The sequence below is a fragment of the Bos grunniens genome, chromosome 17 (genome assembly GCF_055505025.1).
Source record: "Bos grunniens cultivar Pamir isolate PY7600 chromosome 17, Bosgru_T2T1.0, whole genome shotgun sequence".
Classification (NCBI taxonomy): Eukaryota; Metazoa; Chordata; class Mammalia; order Artiodactyla; family Bovidae; genus Bos; species Bos grunniens.
The window spans coordinates 18781398-18796973 of NC_141181.1; the positions used below are offsets into that span (position 1 = coordinate 18781398).

Here is a 15576-nt window from a genome sequence, read left to right on the forward strand (position 1 = left end):
CCAGCTTGAACATGTGGAATTTCTTGGTTCATGTACTGTTGAAGCCTGACTTGAAGAATTTTGAGCATTACTTTGCTAGTGTGTGAGATGAGTGCAGTTGTGTAGTAGTTTGAACATTCTTTGGCATTGCCTTTTTTTAAGATTGGAATGAAAACTGACCTTTTCCAGTCCTGTGGCCACTGCTGAGTTTTCCAAATCTGCTGGCATATGACGGTAGCACTTTAACAGCATTATCTTTTAGGATTTGAAATAGCTCAGCTGGGAATTCAATCACCTCCACTAGCTTTGTTTGTGGTGATGCTTCCTAAGGCCCTCTTGATTTCTCATTCCAGGATGTCTGGGTCTAAGTGAGTGATCACACGATGGTGGTTATCTGGGTCATGAAGATTTTTTTTGTGTAGTTCTTTGTATTCTTGCCATGTCTTCTTAATTTCTTCTGCTTCTGTTAGGTCCATACCATTTCTGTCCTTTATTGTGCTCATCTTTGCATGGAATGTTCCCTTGGTATCTCTCATTTTCTTAAGAGATCTCTAGTCTTTTTGTTATGCTGTTTTCCTCTATTTCTTTGCATTGATCACAGAGGAAAGCTTTCTTATCTCTCCTTGCTCTCCTTGAGAGAAATTAAACACCTGAATAAATGGAAAAATGTAACATAGCTGTGGATCAGAAGATTTATGGTTTAAGAACAGAGTTGGAGGGCTTACATACCTGATTTAAAGACTTACTGTTAAGATCCAGTAATTGAGATAGTGTGGTGTTGGTATACTGACATACCTGTGAATCAGTGGAACATCGCATAGTCCCGTATAAGACTGACTGATTTTCAGTAATGGTGCTAATGTAATTCAGTGGAGAAAGGATAGTCATTTTAACAGATGAGGTGGAACAACTAATCCCTATGCAAATAAATGAACTACAGTCCTTTCTTGCATCATACACAATGACTAAATGTTTTTATAATTAAATGTTTAAATAGTGTAAATGGAGAAAAATGAGGAAATTTTCTCAGCCTTGAAACAGGCAGTAATTCCTTAGATTGATAATAAAACACATGAACCTTAAAAGAAAAAAAATGATAAAGTTCATTTAAATGAAAAGCTTCTATTCCTTAAAAATATCCCATTAATAAAATGAAAGGGCAGGAATTCCCTGGTGGTCCCTTGGTTAGGACTTCAGGCTTCTACTGCAGGGGGCTCAGGTTCTATCCCTGGTATGGAACTAAGATCCTTCATGCTGTGTGGTGAGGGGGAAGGAGGGAAAGGTAAACCAAGGATTGGAAAGGAGTTACAATACATAACCTGTATTCAGACTATATAAAAGGACTTATATTCAGATGATATATAATAATAAGTTGGAGATAATCCATTAAAATTAGAAGAAGATTTGAGCAGATAAATATATGAATGGTTAATGAGCACACTTTTAAAATGCCCAATATTATTAGCTATCAGGGAAACACAAAGTGAAAACACAAGGAAATACTACTACATACTTAGAGAATGGTGAAAATTGTAGAGCGTGTTTGGAGAGGAACTGGAAATGAACCTTTCATACATTACTGCTAAGTCACGTCAGTCGTGTCCGACTCTGTGCAACCCCATAGACGGCAGCCCACCAGGCTCCCCCGTCCCTGGGATTCTCCAGGCAAGAACACTGGAGTGGGTTGCCATTTCCTTCTCCAGTGCATGAAAGTGAAAAGTGAAAGTGAAGTCACTCAGTCGTGTCCGACTCTCAGCGACCCCATGGACTGAGGCGTACCAGGCTCCTCCGTCCATGGGAGTTTCCAGGCAAGAGTACTGGAGTGGGTCGCCAGTTACTAGTGGGAATGTAAAACAGTGTGACCACTTTGCAGAATAATTTGACAGTCCTTTTAAAACTAGATGTACAATTACCGTATGATCTGGTAATTTGATGTGTAGGTAAATATGGAATGGAGAGGGAGGGAGGGGAACAGCAAGACATTAATAGGAGTATTGCTGCTATTTAGTCACTAAGTTGTGTCCAACTCTTTGTGACTCCGTGGACTGTAGCCTGCCAAGCTTCTCTGTCCATGGGATTTTCCAGGCAAGATTACTGGAATGGGCTACCGTGCACTTCTCCAGGGGATTGTTCCTGACCCAGAGACTGAGCCTGTGCCTCCTGCTTGGCAGACAGATTCTTTACCACTGCGCCACCTGGGAAGCCCCAGTAGGAGGGTTACAGTCTTGCGTAGAGAGATCTGTCAGTACAGTGGGAGTCTCAGCAATGAAAAGAAATGATCTACTGAACATGCAATGACAAGTATAAATCTTAACATTATGCTAACTTAAAGAACTCAAATGCAAAAGAGCAAAACTGTTGACTCCATATATATGAAATTTTAGGAAAAGAAAATTTATAGAGATAGAAAATTGGTGATTAACCACGTGGGTGGATGTGTAGATGGGGGAGTAGATGGTGGTATGGTGGTGATTGTGAGAGTTTGACTGGTATGAGGGGTGCAAGGGAGCCTCCTAGGGTGATAGAAGTATTCTGTTTCTTGATGGTGATGATCGTTACAGGGATTTCTACATTTATAGAAATCCATAAAACTGTACACTTAAAATGGTTGCATTGTATTTGCATAAAAATACATTGGTAAAGTTGATTAAAACTAAATAATTTATTTTATTAGTTGAGATATATTATCCTGCAAGTTTTATATTACCAAAATGGTATTTCTTTTTAAATTACCCCTATAAGTTTTAATATATATATATTTTTTGGTAATTGTTATTTTTCCTTTGTTTTTTCAGTTCTCTTTTTTTGTCATTGTTATATTTAAACAGGAAAAAAAGTATTTTGATTTTTCTTATACAGGATTATTGTAAAAAACGAATTCAGAATACACTGAGAAAATGAAAATTCTGTTTATGTGTTCACCTCTCTTACAGTGTTATTAGTAGTTAGAGGTATATTCTTCAGATTTTTTAATACATATGTAAAACAAATATGTTTATAAATAGAATCATACAGTAGTACTGTTCTGTTAATCGTTTCCCTCTGATTTATTTATATCATTTTTTTAACCAAACTACAAGTCCTTAAAGTGACAGTTTAGTTTATATGAGGTATTGTTGAGGAGGATACAGTAATTGACTCTTAATATTAAAAATGGGCTCTTGCTCTTAGTCATCTTACTGTCTTGTCAAGGTGTTGGATATGTAAGCAGGTAATTATAATACAGGATCATGTGCAGTGGTGATAATAGGGAAACAACTTTTTCTAGAAGTATTTGGTATGGAAAAATTGATTCAGATTAGAGGATTGTAGAAGACTCTGTGGAGCTGTGCCTTGAGTGGATAAAAAGGGTTTGGACAGATAATGGAAGCAAAAAATCATGAAAGTTTCACTTTTGGAAACAGTAGACACTGTCTCACAGTTCTGCAGTCTAGGAGTTTGAAAACAAGGTTGGCAGAGTTGATTCTTTCTGAGGGCTGTGAGAGAGAATGTCTCCCATGCCTCTTTGTTAGCTTTTGGCAGCTTCGGGTGTTCCTTGCCTTGGATATGGTCTCTCTGTGTCCGACTCTTTGCAGCCCCAGGTAGTGCAGCCCACCAGGCTCCTCCACCCATGGGATTCTCTACGCAAGAATATAGGAGTGGGTAGCCATTCCTTTCTTCAGGGGACCTTCCTGACCCAGGGATTGAACCCAGGTTTCCTGCATTGTAGGCAAGTTCTTTACCATCTGAGCCATCAGGGAAGCCCATGCTTCTCATTAATCACTATTATTTAACTGGATGGTGCTGTTGGCAGGCTGTGATTATAAAGCTGGTCAAGAAGCATGATCAGCATGAAGATTCAACTATCACTATATCCAATTGGTGAAAAAGAATTTTTTTCTAATGTTAGTAAGTTGGACACATTTCTTGCCGTATACACAGTAAGAAATTCAAGGTTAATATTCAATATGTACTTTCTTTTTAAAAATTCACCATATCTTTCTTTTGTAATTTATTTAAAAAATTTGTGCAATATTTTATACAAAGTGAAGAGTATATAAGATATTATGTGTCAATCTAAGAATAACAAAAAGAGGACATATTATCTATCATTCAGGTTAAAAAAATAGAAATTATTGATATTTTAGAACACTAAGTGTGCTGCACCTCCTGTCCCCATACCTGTTCCCTGAGGTGCCATAATCCTGACTTAATGTGTTAACAGTCTTTTACTTTTCTTTATAGTTTTATTCTCTCTGGATATCTCCTAGACAACATATTATTTACTTTGAGAAAATGCATAGTGTACTTAGCTTTAGAGTTAGGAAGGGACAGCATTACTATAGTTAATAAAAGCTTCTGGGAGATAGGCTAACTAGTCTGACTTTGGATTCACTGAGCTTCCAGAGATTCTACTCAGGTAATCCTTAAGCAGTGTGTTGAGTTAGTTTTGGAAACATAAGGCCATCTTGATCAGACATATGGCAGTGCTAGGGTATGAGCTTGGTATTGCAGCCTTCTTCAATAGGTATATGGTCATATGGAAAGAGTGCTATTGTGCTGTTGTTTATTTTTGGTTTTTGAGCTCTTTGTGGTCTTCCAAAACTTAGGAGTAGATTACATAAAGCAGAATACATCTGGGAGGTTCTCAGCTGATCCAGGTAGCAAGGGAAGGTGGGGTGAGTAAATATAGCAAGATAAGCCAAATATAAATAAAAATCTGGAATAGGCTTATGGGCATCCTGTCCTTAGGACCAGTGTCAGTGGTCATCTTGGTGATGACAGTTTATCCTGCTGTCTCAGGAGTTACTTTGCTGCCACTGAACTAGTTGCCCTTCAGATCCAGTGCACAGCTGGTGTCCTGGAACCTCTCCTCACAGTCCGATCCTCCTAAACATTGGTGTTTCCTCTCTCCCATATTAGACCTTCTATATTCTAGGTTATCGTCTTTATTAAACGTTTACTTTTTTAGTGGAATACACTCTCCAGTTTCTTCTTGAAAAAAGATGCATGGAAGGTAAACATTTTGAGATCTTTTATGTCTGAGAAAATATCTTTACTTTTTCATAAGATTGGGCGAAGAATTCTAGATTGGAAATAATTTTCCTTTATAATTTTGAAGAAATGGTTCCATTGTCATCCATCTTCCTTCCAGTATGACTGTGAAGAAGACTGAAGTCTGAGTTCTGATTCTTTGTATATGACCTGTATTTTCTTTCAAGAATCTTATAGAATCCTCTTTTTGTTCCTTAATTGTGATATTTCACAGTGGTGTGCCTCAGTGTAGGTCTTATTCTTTATTTGTTTATACTTAACAGTTGGTAGATGTTTTTAAATGGTCACCTCATATCCTTCCATGCTATGAAAATTTCTGAAATTTTTTTCTTTCTTTCAGCTTTTTTCTTCCCTTGTTTCTTTTTCTGAAACTCCTGTTACTCAGGAGCTTGGTATTGATCATTGGTCATCCTGGATTGATCCTTTAGTAGTGTTCCCATTCTCTCCTCTTTTTTCTCTGGTTCCTGGGAGACTGCCTCAGTGTTATCTTCCATGCCTCATTTTAGCTGTTGTGTTTTTAATTTCTCAGAACTCTTTATTTTTTAATGTTCTTTATTAATTTGTATTTTGTTCCTGCTTTTTGGATATATCTTCTCTTATTTCTGTGAAGAATATAAATTTATAAATGTATATGTAAGTAAATGGTATGTTTTGTGTTAGAGGCTTTTGCTTGGATGACTAGTAATACTTGGCTGTCTGCTCATGGTTAAAAGTGGAGGACTAAGAAGCTGATTGGGGAACTCTACTTTGGGTACAGAATTGATACTAGTAAATGTGCCTATGTACCTCAAAGATGCTCTTGTTTTTCTCTCTCCAGAAAGTAACTCTCCAATCTTCTGCTGAGGTGGGGAAGGGCCGGTTGCCTAGCATCATGGAGGAGGGAGCAGGTCTAGGAATAAAAGTGCTTTTCAAACAACTTTAATGGAATCTTCCTTGTTTTAACCCCCCTCTTCTTTCTCCACCACCTGCTGCTCCTCTATTTCCAGAAGTAATTGGTATTGCCTTCTGTGGATTCTCCAGTGTAAAGTGTGTTGTGTCTCATTTATTTTTTGCTGCCAGGCTGTGATTTGGCTTTCCTCGGTCTGCTAAACCACTTATTAATATTCATCCATTCACTATCAGTCTTTCAAGATTTTGTTGCTCTTATCTCTTCTTATGAGTTTATGTCTAAAAGTCTTTTATTGCATTTTAGTGGGCTTTCATGAGAGAGTGAAGTTATATGCATGTTTTTAATTTGCCATCTTAATCCTAAAGCCCTGACTATTTAAAATGTTTAACATATGTCTCACCTTTTGAGACTTGAAAAGATTATTAAAATGAGTCCTTTTCATCCTTGCTTTGGTTTTTACATTCATATTTATGATACATGAAACTCATTTGAACTCCTTGAGACTATATGAACTCAAGGATTTATAAATGAATTCAGAATTTGTGAATAAAGAGGCTGATTGTTTTTTTAAATTTGCTCTTGTAGGAAAGTGGAAAGGTTTCTGAATATCCAGCAGTGATTGTGGAGCCAGTTCCAAGTGCCAGATTAGAGCAGGGCTATGCAGCCCAGGTTCTGGTTTATGATGATGAGACTTATATGATGCAAGATGTGGCAGAAGAACAAGAAGTTGAGACGGAGAATGTGGAAACAGGTAGACATCTCATAAAATGTTCATTATTTTTAACTTTCTCATTTTGTAAGTGTCAACATAATTATTGCCAATTGAATAATATACTGAAAAAATCTCTTTTTTAATGCTATTTAGTATAGCTTGGAAACGAGTGAAACATTTCTTAAGAGAGTTTATATATGAAGTTCTACATAATAATTCTTTGAGGTACAACAATCTCATATCATTGACTTCTAAAGAAAAATTACAGACCGATAATAATAGAACTATTTTTGTCATTTTTTTCCTGGGAGTGGCAATATTGACTAGTTGTTATTTATTTGTAGACATCAGTAGACCAGTATATGATTTTTCTTAAAAGAAACTCTTAACCAGTAGCATTAGAGCAGTATCATTTCTTCTTCTCTAGCTCAAAAGTGTCTTTGTAGTAGTGTATCAAATTTCTCTTTACTTTTTGGTCTTCTTAGAAATTTTGGTATTTCAATGCCTGTGGTGAGATAACTGTATGTTTAGTTGGGCATTGGTATGTATAATTCTTGGAGAAACCTTTTCATTTTTTGCCATTGACCCTAAAGAAAAAAGGATTTTTTTACCAGAAAGATTATAGTGACAGTTTTATAAAATAAACATTAAAATTTTTCTTTATTAGTTAATAGGAAAAGAAATCCTTGTATTTGGTTTACAATCCTAATAAAAATTTCTAGTACTTTGGATAAATTTCTTTAAATGTAGCAGAATCTCATGATTAAAAATTTTTATTTGATGTCTTTCTGCTTGTTGAGGCCCAGTTGTATTCCCTAGGACTATTAGCTTCCTCCAGCTTAAATCTGTTCTTCCTCCACAGTTTTATTTTTTGTTGAGCTGAGGGATTGAAACTTACCTTGCTCTTTGGAGGTACAGTGATGACAGCCGTGCCGGCAAACCCTGTGTACAGTGGTAATCAAGTCATTTTATTAAAACAGATAGCTAAACATTCATAAAGACTTCGTGGCTATAGTGTGGAGTGATACTTGATTTACAGTGCAAGTGGCAGGAAGATACTTTTTTTTTTTGAGAGTTTGGAGAGTTTTCCAGTCTGAAGCTATAAGTTTAGTGGCGGAGATGAATTTTCCTCTTGAGGAAAAGAAGAGCACTTATAAAAAGTATTATGCAGGATGATATTTTGAAGTAGATATTGTAACTGATTTTACTACAGGGGCATAACTAAGTAGAACTAATGGAACAGAAAAATGTGATTGTTTAAGTTGAATAAAAAAGAATAGAACCGATTGAAATTTCTGGAAAATGTTTTGATCAAAAAAAAATAAGAAAAACTATGATTTTGGTAGTAAATTGTAAACTTGGAAAAATGAAAATTACAATGCCAAATTTATATCAGTAGAAATTTAAATTCACATTAAAACACCAGAGCCTGTTTACCAGATCTTACTGGTTATACAGTTAATGGTCAACAGTTCATTAATTTAAATTAATATGGCAAAAAGAATCCAAATAGGAAGTGAATATAATCCATTTAAGAGATTTTATTTTCTTCTTGAACTCTCTGAGGGGTGATGATATAATTTGCATTACAGAGATAAAAGTGATTATTTAGGGACTTCTCTGGTGATCCGGTGGCTAAGTTTCTGTGCTCCCAGTGCAGGGGGCCCAGGTTCGATCCCTGGCCAGGGAACTAGATCCCACATACTGCAACTAAGACCCAGTGCGGTCAAATAAAAATAATTGAAAAAAAAAAAAGTGATTATTTATAATATTGAAAAAGAGGATATACAAAGTCTGGATAAAAGAACAATTACTTTAATGGCATTATGAAAGTAGGTTTTGAATACTTGATAATATTTTTTAGATTTATTTTTCTTCAACACTAAAAGGAAATTTTAATAAATATACTGAAACAGACTAAAAGTACTGAAAAGTTCATCTTACATTTTGTTTTTAATTCCATTCTGTCTCATGGATTTTAAAAGTCATTTTACTTCTGAAATCCATATTACTTCTAAAAATATAGAAGAGGATAGTGTAGCTATTCTTGGCTCTCTTTACAGAACAACACTCTAAGATATAACATTCAGATATAACTTTTTTTAAAAGCAATGCCAAATTCAGAATGAAAACTACTTGCTCATACATCTATAATCAGAACACTCATATTTATTCATCATAAGGCATGCAGAACTTGGAGACTACAATATACTAATTTATTTAAAAATGCTCTGGCTCATAGTAACTTAATAAGAGTGTTAATATACATAGATTAGTTTAAAATCAGTTAATTGAGCTGGATTATGTTTTTTCTTAAAGACTAAAATGTGTTTTTACATGAGTTAAAATCTAAATAAATTTTAATTTTCCTGATATCTAGAACCTACACAGATGAATAAAGGTTGTTATGACTTACTGTAATATATGTTTCCTTTTAGTGGATTTGGATCAGGTTCATTTCTTGTGGTGATAATAAATATTTCATTTAAATCTCAGATATATGTTGGTTTTGGAGAAGAAAAATAATTGGGAAGGAAAGGAAAGGAATATTTATAAGATGGCTACAGCAGTTTCTGTTTGGTGAATTGGTAGAAATGAGATCTGTATAGAAAAGAGTACCTTTTGCACATCTGGGAAACACTTCTTGGAATGATCCTACATTATCATTTAGATTACATTAGTCTACAAATGTTCATAATTGTGTTTATTGGTCTGTTATATCAGTTCTCTGCATGTTTTCATTGAAGTTTTTCTTCTTTTATTCCTGTATACCCATACATACATGTCTGTATGAGACGCAATATTCATAGTGTCATCTAGGCAGGAGTACTAAAATCATATAATGATGTACATTTAGCTGTTTTCATTATTTTGTGTATAAAATGATTCCTTATTTTGTTAGTGATAACTATAGGCTGTCTTGCTTCACATTTTTTATAGACTGAATATCTACATTTCCCTCACATTGCTTGTGTGTAATAGTAATCTTCTCTTAAGTTATATAGAGAAAACCCAAATATATTTGAAACTTTAAAAAAGCAGACATATTCATCTAAACCTATAAGTTGCTTTTTGGTGATAACTAAAGTTTAATAATCATAAGGACCTTTGGAGGAATAGTAACAAAGTATGGATGAAGGGTGGTCTCGACTCTGGCAGACTGAAATACCTGTGCCGGTGGCTACAGACTCCAGCAGTTTTAGGAGGCTGCTGGAGAGACTAATGTGTTGAGTTGGGGGTGGAGAGGCATCTCTTAGATTCCCTACTAAGATGCGGAAACTCAGTTTTTATATTCACTCTTTAAAAATTTGTGTATATATATAAATAATATAAATTTTAAAAGGTTGTTACAGATTACCATGTAAAAAGTAAGAAGTTTATACCAATACAATCAATAATAAGTTTTCCTAGAAAACTTTTTTAAGACTTGCCTGAAAAGATCGAGCTGTTTAGCATCTGCTTCTTCATTTTGTACCTTAACTTAAACTATATTTACCCTCCACTTCAATTTATGAAAACATATTCGTAAATATTTTGTGTTTGTTATGTGCCAGGGCACTGTGTTCAACATGTTTGTTTCCCACAGGGAGGTAGTGATTTGTATTTTGTGGAGATAAGATACATATATTATAAAAAAGATAAACCAATATAAAATCAATTGAGCACTATTTATAAATTCAAAGAAATGTTCAGAAGAGGAAAGTTCGATTACAGGATTAGGGAATGTTTTAGAGAAAGTAAAGGAGGAAGACAAATGATAGGATTTGGATGAGGTAGGCGAATGGCATGAAGAATGAGGGAAATAGAGTTAACAAATGGGTGGAATGTAGAAATTCAAGATACATTTAGGAGATACTGAATAAATAAGATATTAATAGGTTCCATTAAGAATTGTGACTAGTTTGTAATTTGAACTTAAGTTAATAATTAAGCATATAAGAAACAGCAAGATTTGGAGGGTTTTGAGTAGATAATCATAGATGCTTAGTAGTAGATACAGGATGAATTGTAAAGATGAAGCAGAAAGACTAGCTGTTGTAGTATGAGGCAGGGATGGCTTGAGAAGTACTGAGACAGGGTAGAAGCAATAGGGGGCTTCTCAGGTGGCACTAATGGTAAAGAATCCACCTGCCAGTGTGGGAGACTAAGAGACTTGGGTTCAGTTCCTGGTTCAGGAAGATCCCCTTGAGGAGAAAGGGCACTGTACTCCGATATTCTTGCCGAGAGAATCCCATGGACTGCAGAGAGCTGGACACGACTGAGTGTCCAAGCCCATGCACAGAAGCAGTAGGAACAGAAGGGGCTTATATAAGCAATACTACGTAAGATCTAGTAAGACTTGGCATGATGGATTATGGAAAGAAACAGTTAAGATATTTCTCAGTTTTTTTTAACCTTGATGATGAAAGTATCATAAAGGAGTTTGGGGAAAGCAGATAAGTTTGACAATAAGCATGTTGATTTTGATTTGAAGCAGGGCATCTGAGGGGATATATTTAGGTATTTAAAAAGACATGTAAGTGTATGGTCAGTGTCCCATCACAAAAGAGAGGGCATATTCAAATTAGGATAATTTAAAGAATGTTTTAATAAATGGATAGTTACAAATATGTCAGCGATTGTAGAGTGACCATAAGTGATAGCGTGGTACTCCTGAGCTAGCAATAATTGAGTTATTTCTTTCCTTTGGCCCAAGGGCCAGAGGGAAGGGTTACTGGAACCCAAAAGAATAGAGCCCTGGAGAGAGGGTTACCTGGAGAGAATCTGGAACCTTTGGTCAAAGGAGATAGCTGACTTGAGGGCAGTGCCACATAGAAGGAGCCCAGGGAAGTCAGCCTCCTGGGACAGAAAACAGGGTGGAGGGTGGGGAATAGATCCATAGAACAAATGAAAGACTTATCTGGTGCAACTGAAGCTTAGTACAGAAAGGTCAAAGAGAGACTAATTGGAGAATCATCCTCATTGAAGTCACAGAAATAAATGAAAGCTCCAAGGGGAGAGGAGTTTGAAAGATTTCCTCAGGGCAAGATTTTAAATTCTATATTTGTCATTCTGTGATCGAGAACAAAGGACACAGAATTAAGAAATTAACCTTAAGGAATGTGTACATTTTGAAGTTGTGAACAAGAGCCAGAGAGTAGTCAAATATGATATAAAATCCTGGGTGACTGATCTTGAGCTTAATTTTTTTTCTTTTAAGCCTTTTAAGTAGCTCTCTTTAATAGGAAAAGGAAGAATATTGATTGGGTTAGTTAGTCTTGGTTTCAGGTTTCCGCTTATCACTTACTTGACAATAATTAACCTTTTCAGAGTCTATCTTACTATCGTAAGATAGGAGTTCAAGGTTGTGAAGATTATATAAAATGAACCTATAAAACACAGTGCTTGTGATGGAAGTACTCCATAAGTGTTCCTTAACTTCATTAACACCTCTCTTTGTGCCTTCAGATATGGGGAAGGCCTTTTATACATTGAAACATACATTTGTTTAATACTTCTCTACTTCTCTGTTGTAGTACTTATCTTTCCTTTCACTTTGACTTTTTAAAAAGACAAATGTTTTATACCATAAGTCTGTACTTTTTCTTTCTTGTTCCTTCCTTAACTTACTGTGCTCTGGTATCTACATTTATCATTCTCCTGAAGTTCTTTTGTTTATCAGATTTCCAAGTCCACTCCTCTACCAAATTCATTGACCCACAGAATCATCCAGAAGTAGAGCCTTTTAAATCTGGCTTTCTTTTCTACAGAAGCGCTATACTCTAACTGTTTCCTTTCTGCCCTCTGCGTAGCTGTGCTATTTATGCTTTTGAGCTTTTGCTCAAATATAGTTTTCTATCAAGAATGTGAAGTATTATTCATACCTTCAGGCCCATCTACATGAAACTGCCCACACTGCCTCTCCTGATCTTCTGTTAGACCATCTGGATGTAGGCACTTGATCATTTACTTTCTTATACTATTCTTGTGTGTATACTCCTTTTGTTTTCAAAGTAAGCATACAAGCCCCTTGAATACAGGGCCCATACTTTAATTCTATTTATTTTATTTGAATATAATATATAATATAGTGTTTAACACATAACTGTTAGGAAATATAGACTGAAGTAAATTGAGTTTTGACTTAGAATTGCAGTATAATCAAGAATCATGTATGTAAAATCTTAAATGTGTTTTCTTTTTTATATAAGCTAAAAAAAGCTATTGGATACTGTTGGGTTATTTAAAGTATGAAAAGGTACTCATCCAAAACATAACTATTGTCATCCAAAATATATCAAAGCCATAATGTTGTCATACTTAGATTACCTTTATCTTAAAAATCACAGTAAGTTTTATTCATTCTTGCTTATACCTAAATTTGACTTTTTATTTTTGTCTATAAAAGCAATACATGCTCACTGGAAAAACTGGAAAAGTATTGCAAAGAATAAACAAACAGTGAAAATCACCCGTAATCTTACCAGTGAGGGGACGGTAACTACCACTTTTCTAAATTCCCTGCTGATCTTTTTTTAATGTATGTTTTAAGCATAATTAGCATCATGTTATATAATGCACATAGATTTATTTATTAATCTTTACTAACAAACATTGACTGAAAGGGATCTGATAGCTTCCTACTACTCTCTTCTGATCATTGGGAACAGGACTTTGGTTTCTAACCAGGTATCAAAATATAAAAGGTTGGTCTTACTAGCTAAAGTAATTGTCAAGAGAACTCAGAAAGCTTTTTTTTATGATCAACAAAATTGTGTCTAGAGATTAGCTGGAAAGATAGATGAATGATAAGAATTTTTATATACTTCAACAAGAAAGTAGTGCTTTTTTTAAAAAAATAAATGAAAGATTAGCTTTTTTGAAATGGAGTTTTAAAAAATAAAAACCGGATTTCTCTTGAAAAATAAGGAACCAAATTTCTTTCTTGAAGAATCTCAAGACTAGGTTGACTTCATGATGAGTTGTGAATAACGTTTGTATTTGTTATACCGTCAGAAATCCTCCCTGTGGCACAAGAGGACTCTTTTAATTAGAAAATATTGTTGCCACAGGGAGGTAGAAGATCGACATGAAAAACTGGGGATCTGAAAAGGAGCCCCTTTCCTAGGATTACCTGAAGGGGAAACAGATTGAGCCAGAAGGAAGACAATGCTGGTAGGTTGGTCTTTAATTTATTAAGAATGTTTGCCATTTACATTTAATTACAATTATTTCTACTCCCTCTACAATATTTTTGTTTAAAGGCTGACAGTGAGTCCTCCTTGTAGGAGAAAGATTAAAATAGTATTTTTCCTCCTAAATAATTTGCTATCTAAAATTAAATCCTCTGTCTTGTTCCTAATACTTGTTCCTTTTTATGGATAAAACTTTAGGGCTATTTCCTGCCTCTACTTGCTTGGAAGTTACTACTGACTGAACATCTTCAAGCCTGTTTCTTTTTTTTTTCCATGTCTGTTATTTCTGCTACTAATCTATACTTTTTCCTAAAATAACTTTTTAAGAAGTGTTTTCGTTCAGTTATCTATTTTCTTGAGTTTAACCTGGTCACTAGTTTTCTAAAAAGGTAAAGTGTAAATCTTAAGTTTATTTAGTTTTGATTCTAGAATGTTTGAGTTACAATTATACTATTATTTAGTTAAAAAGCATTATTAGAGAAAAGTTTTCAATATTTTATTGACAGTATTTCATTTAATCTGAGATGCCATCAATTGTAAGAAACATTTTTAGACCACTGAAAGAAAAAATGCTGCCAATTGTGAAATACACCGATTTCAGAGATTCCAAAATGTGAAAAAATGTCTTAGAATTAATGAACTATGTTATCATGCAATTATGAATCTTCCTGAAATTCCCATTATCTGGGAATTAGATATCAAAATATCTGGTTTATGAAAAATGAGATGAGTTGCAGTTGTGGAGATATCTATATATGCTGCTGCTGCTAAGTCGCTTCAGTCGTGTCCGACTCTGTGCAGACCCGTAGACAGCAGCCCACCAGGCTCCCCCGTCCCTGGGATTCTCCAGGCAAGAACACTGGAGTGGGTTGCCATTTCCTTCTCCAGTGGATAAAAGTGAAAAGTTAAAGTGAAGTCGCTCAGTTGTGTCCGACTCCTAGCGACCCTGTGGACTGCAGCCTACCAGGCTCCTCCGTCCATGGGATTTTCCAGGCAGGAGTACTGGAGTGGGGTGCCATTGCCTTCTCCCCTATGTATGCTAAGATATCTAAATTCTTTACTGTCTTTTAAGAGAGGGTATTTAAAGCACCATTTAATTATATTGTTCAAAAGTATACAAAATAACCATAAGATACAATTTTAAATTATGGAGGGTATAGAAGATGAAAAAGTATTCTAATATGATGCTTTTACTTAACTCAGTAGGAAGAGTTTGGGAATTTCCTGGTGGTCCAGTGGTCAGGACTTGGTGCTTTCACTGCTGGGGCCCTAGTTGGGGAACTATGATTCCTCAAGCCACTGTAGGGCCAAAAAAAAAAAGTAGAATTTTATCATAATTGGCGGTTTTTAATTGAATTTTGTGACCTAGAAAGCTTTTAAACTATCATTTTAAAACAGGATCCTTTAAAGGCTTTTTTAAATAGCCACAGATTTCTAGTGGTCAAAAGCAAAGAACTACCCCATCAATTAATAAATGAAAAGGAATGATTTAAATGATATTTGTATACTTTTCAAGAAACATCTGTTTTATATAAAAGGAAAGATAAGTATATCCAGACAGTAGATCATTAAAGGATACTTGTTTAGTTTGGGAAACTAGTAGCATTCATTCCTTTGTACTCAGACTTGTTTTTTTAAACACTAATAACTTCCAATTTTATATATAACAATGTATCTAAGTAATACAGTTTTATTAACCAGACTGTGGAGAGGGTTAAATGCAGATTATATAAAATTTTAAATGAGTAGCACATAAGGTTACAAGTGTTACAAAGTAGGGATGGCTC

At 35.0% G+C, this 15576-nt stretch overlaps 1 protein-coding gene across 40 annotated transcripts in view; it reads left to right on the top strand.

The window, feature by feature from the left end:
• ELF2 (E74 like ETS transcription factor 2) overlaps positions 1-15576 on the top strand; it is a 99319-nt gene that overhangs the window by 40988 nt on the left and 42755 nt on the right. For 20 of the 40 annotated variants that reach the window (XM_086346650.1, XM_086346660.1, XM_086346655.1 and 17 more), the window contains one exon: positions 6488-6653. In XM_086346650.1, coding sequence (XP_086202776.1) covers positions 6488-6653 — 166 coding nt within the window. Of the gene's footprint in view, positions 1-6487; positions 6654-13610; positions 13770-15576 lie in introns of all 40 variants that reach the window. The other 20 variants (XM_086346674.1, XM_086346687.1, XM_086346682.1 and 17 more) reach the window with 2 other exon arrangements.